This window comes from Phoxinus phoxinus (assembly GCF_949152265.1).
Source record: "Phoxinus phoxinus genome assembly, chromosome: 10".
Lineage (NCBI taxonomy): Eukaryota > Metazoa > Chordata > Actinopteri > Cypriniformes > Leuciscidae > Phoxinus > Phoxinus phoxinus.
The window spans coordinates 34,120,574-34,127,563 of NC_136885.1; the positions used below are offsets into that span (position 1 = coordinate 34,120,574).

General features: G+C 37.3%; 1 protein-coding gene across 1 annotated transcript; it reads left to right on the forward strand.

Annotated features, from left to right (window-relative positions):
* Positions 1-2,308: 2,308 nt before the first annotated feature.
* On the forward strand, positions 2,309-3,452 carry LOC307006227 (free fatty acid receptor 3). The gene has a single exon (XM_079626990.1). It carries the CDS (start codon positions 2,312-2,314, stop codon positions 3,293-3,295), a length of 984 nt encoding a protein of 327 aa, XP_079483116.1. The 5' UTR covers positions 2,309-2,311; the 3' UTR covers positions 3,296-3,452.
* The last annotated feature ends 3,538 nt before the right edge of the window (positions 3,453-6,990 follow it).

Sequence of the window (6,990 nt, forward strand, 5' to 3'; positions counted from 1 at the left end):
TATAAATACAGGTGACTTGACATTTGTTTAGTATTGAGGAGATTATGCAAAAAAAATTGCATTGCATTAACCCTGTTTGCATTTTAATGCATTGTATTTTTAGGACTTACATTTTTATGGGCTGAAATTCAACATGGTTGTATATTTAAGCTGTGAATATTTAAATTCAAATCATTTCACACACATTTTGGCTAGGAACTACTCTCATTCCGGCGTAAGAATCAAGGAACTGTGCGGCCGTACCATGGGTGCAGCAGGCGTAATGATATGACGAAGCACCTGAAAATAGTCCCCAGCTCGGTAACTTCCAACATGACCGGGACTAAGTTTGTGTAGTTTTTAGGCGGCAAATTAGGTTTCCAAATAAATAGGGTTCGGGATCAGCACCAAAGTAAATGTCATCTAAATCGTCTCTCACAAATGTCTCCATGCTACAAGGCACGCTCCCTGTGCAAGCAGGTTGTCACGTTGGTTTGTTGACGGCAAGTGCTTCGTCATATCATTACGCCTGCACCCATGGTACGGCCGCACAGTTCCTTGATTCTTACGCCGGAATGAGAGTATAGTTCCTAGCCGTATAGTTGGAAAATCGCAACTTTTCATTTTCTGTCGATCTTAGTACACGGTTTAACTACAGAAGAGTCAAGTTTTAATTAGGAAAAATATTGAAACTCGTTGGTCATTTTGAAAGAAATGCTACTGGACTCATCAGAATCAATGATCTATCTATGCTAAGCTATGCTAAAAGTGGTACCGTCAGACGCGGAGTTCGGCTGAATGGATTCGAAAACGGTAAAACTCAACTGTTTAACTCTGGGGGAGTTGTAAAATGAGCCTATTTCCAAAAAAAAGTGTAGTATCCCTTTAAAAAAATTGTCCAATACAAGTCTGAGCAGGACGAAATTAATACAAAAAATAAACAACATTTAAACTCCTAAAAGAACAAACTTGAGTAATTTGATGCAACTCGTTAGTAGGGAAAGGCATTTCAAGCAAAAATTATATTCGAAGATCACTGGGTATTATTCCATTATTACTCTAAAATGGCACCCCTCCCCCATATGCACACACACGTGAGAAAAGTGTAGCGATGTGACGCTTAAATATGACAAACTTTAATATACGTTTCATATTTATGTTTAAATGATATAATGATTTTTATTTATTTATTTAATCTATGTTCATTATATGAAAAGGGAACCGCATCAGATGGGTAGGCCTATAAGATCATAAGATGCCCAATCAAGAGACATTTGGAGTGGGTCAGACATGATTTTGAACACTTAATTAAGTTCTGCTTTGTAGAAAGCCATTCTTTAAAGTGAATTTAATTTGTATAAATTCTTAATTTAAACCAATGTTTCATCAACCAATTGCCTGGATTTAATAAAGAAGCAAATATAGCAGACAATATAATCAGGACACGGAGGCGCCGGTGCGTGTACTGGAGCGCGTCTCATAAATGAACAGAAATGAACAGAAACTCAGCGTAAGCTTTGCCTCACAGACTTGAGAAATATATGTAGGCTTATAGAAAGCTTGAAATAAAAACCCCAATTCATATCGCAAAGAAACGGGCTATGTATAGGCTTATACATAGACACGGGCTATGTAACTCTGCTTATGTATAGGCTAATCCGAAGTGTGCATTTCTCGCGCGTTCCCTAAGTTACTGCGAAGATGGCGAGTCAGCAACACCAACTTTATCTTTGCAGCCAAAAAACACGTGTTTATTAATAAACAATTATAATGTATCATGCTGCATAATCATTACTTTTTCCAGTTCTTTGTGGCAAGCTTTATGCACGTGCTTAAGATGCAGAATAGGCAACATTTTACGATAACGCTTATATTCTCTCCCATATATTTAAGTAATTAAATTAATATAAATATGCGATTAGACAAATGGCTTAAATTAACTACTACTAGTCGACTAGAAAAGACACTGCAAATAGTTAATTTTTCATTGTTTCTCGAAACATATAGTAATTCCACACCGATTGCTGCACCGAATCATTTAAGTCCCCGCGCATCATGTACGTCCTCACGTGTTGAAGTTATCACATTGTGATTGGTTTGTGAGATCGGCCAAGTTAGTGAGTACCGATCAAGTCATAAAACGTGATTATTGGCCAATACCGATCGATCGGAGCATCCCTAGAGCCAATTTGATTTCTGCATTGTATGTAGGCCTACAGTATGTATTGCTCTTGCTTGAAGTCAAAAATATGAAACAAGGTTAAAATGCTTATCTTAAATTAAATCTTTTTTTTTCTCGTACAGGTTTGCATACATGGAATTAACAGTGACGATGGTGTGGACGGTGGGTCTCAGTAACCTGGTGTTAGCGGTCTACGGATTCACGTTGATCATAGGCCTTCCCGCCAACATCTTGGCTCTTTACGCCTTCTTCCAGAAGGTGCGCCAGCGCTCCACCCCGATGGACGTGCTGTTACTCAGTTTAACCATCTCTGACCTGATCTTCCTCTTTTTCCTGCCGTTTCGCATGGTGGAGGCGGCCAACATGAAATGGACGATGCCGTACTTCCTCTGCCCGCTGTCGGGATTCATCTTCTACTCCGTCATCGCCAACAGCACCTTACACCTGACGGCCATCAGCGTGGAGCGATACCTGGGTGTAGCTTTCCCCATTAAATACAAGCTGAAACGCAACCCTCGAAATGCCGTGATAGCCATCGTCATATTCTGGATGGTTTCCATGGCGCACTGTAGCGTCGTCTACATCATGCAATACCACAACTACTTGAACCCCAACTTCACCGATCCATCCAAGCGTAACACCTGTTATGAAGAATTCAGCGGTGAACAGCTCAAGATCCTCGTGCCGGTTCGCCTGGAGCTTTTTTTTGTTTTCTTCCTCATTCCTTTCCTCATCTGCTGCTTCTGCTACATCAAGTGCATCTGCATACTTTCCCGTCTATCCAAAGTTCACGCCAAGAAGCGGTATAGAGCCATCGGGATGGCGTTGGGAACGCTTCTGGTCTTTGTCATCTGTTTCATGCCCTTCAACATCTCACATGTGGATGGATTTGTCGGTGGCTACAGCTCTAAATGGAGAAATTATGCTCTGCTCACCAGCACACTGAATGCATGTCTCGACCCTTTCATATTCTACTTCTCTTCTTCAGCGCTCAGAGAGACTTTCAAGAAGGTGTTTCAGGAGCTGGTGAGGCGGCTGCTCCCTCACTGCTGCCGCTCGACTCTCTGCTGCCCTTTATTCAACCGTGGGAAATCAGACGAGAGAACCCAGAGCTCTGATGACAGCATCCGCTAACATATCAAGCCAGGTTTTGCATTGATTGATGTGCTTTTCCTTGCATTTGCATCTTCAATGCATGTCATTCTATTACGCCACCGTGACCCAATGCTTTATGGATGGACAGAAGAGGAGCAGCTTAAAAATGGGTTTCGGAAGAGAAAATCAAGCATGATTGTACCAATATTTGATTTAAATCTTCTCAGCAGCGCAATTTTATTTACAATGAAATAAAAAGCTTGACCAGTTAAACAAATTGCAGTGCAAAATCTAAAATTTGAACTAATATGCAGTATTTGCTTACAGCAATAATATAAATGTCAATTAAACAAAGATATTTTGACACAACTTATTGTAACAAGCTATTCGTTACAAATATTTCAATAAAATTTGTGATTATGCTTCTGTTCTTTATTCATCCATTCTGAACCATTCACTCATTGCGAATGAATACAGTTTATTTATTTTCTACGCAACACTCGAATATGAATATTGCTTGTTTTTAACTTGCCATCTCTTCAGATAGATCAACACAAATCTGTTCCTGTTCTGAGTTATGTGTGGAGGTAGTTTGATTTCTAATAATTTTTTTAAATAATATATATATATATATATATATATATATTTGATCTGTTCTCTTTATGATGGCTAATAATTCATGTAATGTGAACATTTGGCGTCACTGAAGCAGATATTGAACTGTGTCATGTAGTTTTCTAACTTTGATATCAGATTTTGGTTATCCCTTTGGTTCATGTCAGTTTTGTTTTTCACCTAATTAAATGACAACTATGTTGTATCTGTGTCAACCTTATAGCATCTGCGGTTGCAAGATGAATGGAAATGATAACAAATAGACCAGGTTTCCTTAAATTAAAGGTACACTATGTAACTTTTTTTAATATACATACAATATACATCAATCCTTCTTCCAAACCATGTGCTTGTCTAACCATGATTCATATGGTAAGCCTATTATATGTGTTTTTATTTTAGACCTGACGGGATGGTTTTTGTGGGAAATTGTGTACATACGTCTCGTCACATCCGTAAATAGAGAAAAGTTGCTCCTTTGACACGTGTCTGGTGTGGGAGTAGCACAGGTTAGTTGTTACAACGAGTGAGAAAGGTTGACATGGAGCCGCTAAATCTCCAACATCTGGGGATCACCCGTTTTAAACAAACGCCGAACAGAAGAGAGTCTGCTGGCGCGACAGAGCTCGTAATAAAACAAGCATCAACATTAGCTTGGCTTTTGAGCAATGGCGAGAACTGCAGGGATTTGAAATGTTGTAAAAGCGACGCAGAGATGATTTTATTAATCAAAAGGTGAGTAAGGTATTTAATTGAACAGATGAATTGCCATATGTAGCTTGCTAACATTCATTGTAAAGCAAGATCTGTTGTGAAGGGTCATTTCATTATGGTTGTTGTAGCGCTTTGCTGGAATTTATTTTTAAATAAGTACCATGTCTATTAATGGATATAGCTAAAGTAACTACAGCTAGTCAGCCTGGGATGCTTTCCATCTAAACTGGTTATATCTTTTAAGACTAGTAGTAAATGTTTTATGAGTAGTAGGAAAACATCTCGGGTTACTCAAATGCTGAGTCCCAATTCAGAGGCTGCATCCTTCGAAGACCGATCGCGTCACGACAAAGGCTGTCCCATTTAAAAAGGCCCTTCAAATGCGGCCTCCAAATGTGTGCTGCTTTTCTTGTGAAATTCAGGATCCAACAGATGGACTTGCCTACCCTAGAATTCATTGCACGCCAGACGCCAGTTATGACATGATTTCTTTTAAAATTGCCGAATTACACTTTAAGCGCAAGCATTGGGTTGCAATTTACTCAAATATCTAATCATACAAATGTAAAAAAAATGTTTTTAAAGCAGTTCAAATTATGAATTATCTTACTAAAATGCAATTATATATAGTTTATACTCTTTATAGAAATGCACCATGGTGAACATATTTAGACAGTTTGTGAACCCTGTTTTGTTTTCAGACAGTTTAATATAACTTTCAAAAAAGGATATTACAAACGTTACTGTCACTCATCAATGGCAGCTATGACAGTTTCTAGTCAACAATAACAATCCTTTAACAACACTCAGTCCGATCACCGCGGCCTTCGAAGGCGTTGCCTTTTAATTGGGACACAGCCAAAATTACCACGGTTCTCTGAAAAAAGGGAGCGAGACATTGTGTCACAACTGACGCATATCGGGAAACTCCCTTTCTCCGAAAGTGCTGAAGTCTGTGTGTGTGTGTGTGTGTGTGTGTGTGTGTGTGTGTGTGCGCAGGCAGCATCACTGAAGTCATCTAAATCTCACAGCAAATTCTCATTAAGATGTTTGTAGAAGAAACATCCTTCTTTGACTTTCAACAACAATCCATCTTGTAGTTTCAAGCGCTGAGTAAAATTAATATTAGTTCAAAGTGCATGCATGTAGAGATGTCTGCAATGTACAGAAATGTGATGTTTAAAAACGTGAATTTCAGTGAAATGGCAAATGTGTTTATTTTGTCCCTGTTTTGTCGTCATAGATGCAGCATGTGTAAATATGACATAATGAGACAAAGCTCTAAAGACTGGAGGAGCATCACATTGTCACTTCTGTAATACTGGACTAAGGTATAAAACATTTTGCTTCTATATCTTTTTTCCACATTGGTTTGTGATAAATATATTTCACATTTTTTTGTTTTGTTTTTGTGGTTTTGGTCAGAAAATGACAAATCTTCTCTGATCTACAGACTATAGAAAAAAACACATGTATGTCGAACCCATATTTCTAAATGTAATTTTCTGTACCGAGTTTTATGTAATAATGATTATTATAATGCTATACGTACACAAACATACAGTATATTGTATTTCAAAGATACCCTCATGTCACGATTCGAAACATATCACGATACTGAACTCCCATTACGATATTATTGCGATACTCCAAGACATATGATAAAAGGTTAACAAAAAATGTACTGTTGGTTAAAATGCTAAATTTGATATTACATTGTGTGTGTAAATGAATAGGCTTGGACATGATGCTGGAAACCCAATGTACTGGACAATAGTGACACCAGAATAAAAATATTCATGATTCTGAAGCTGAAAATACAGAATTATTTTAGATGAATATGCTTGCACTCCGTCACTGACTAGATATATTTAAAATAATGTAGGCCACTTTTTACTGGTAACAGACATTTGGCATTATCCAGACCCACAAATATTCCCCCATTGCATTATTATACATTATATATAGTAGTTTAATGTAGTACTGACTCTGAATTTTTTTTCACACAGTAATTTTTATTTTGGGTGAACTATAAACAATACATATTGTCACTATCCACGATACATATTGTAGCATTTTTGTATTACAATATATTGTTACACCCCTACATCCTAATAATTCATTATTACATAAACTCATTATTATATAAACTCAAGAAAATCACATTTAGAAATATGGGTTTCTCAAATACCAGATAATATGTGTTGCGATATGAAATGATAAGTATTTTAAAAGTATTTTAAAGGCTTATTTTTCCATTGCTGGTGAGAAGGAAACATTTCTTTAAATTGACTAATTTATCTTTACATTTACATATCTAAAATCTAAATTGTTCTGAAACATAGATGTTGCTAAATATATGTATTTGTTTCAGACTTGAAAATGTTAGTGCTGGTTAATTTTCT

What these genes read in the sequence shown, in the direction of transcription:
- LOC307006227 (XM_079626990.1), top strand. Translation starts at nt 2,312, where the DNA reads ATGGTGTGGACGGTGGGTCTCAGTAACCTGGTGTTAGCGGTCTACGGA.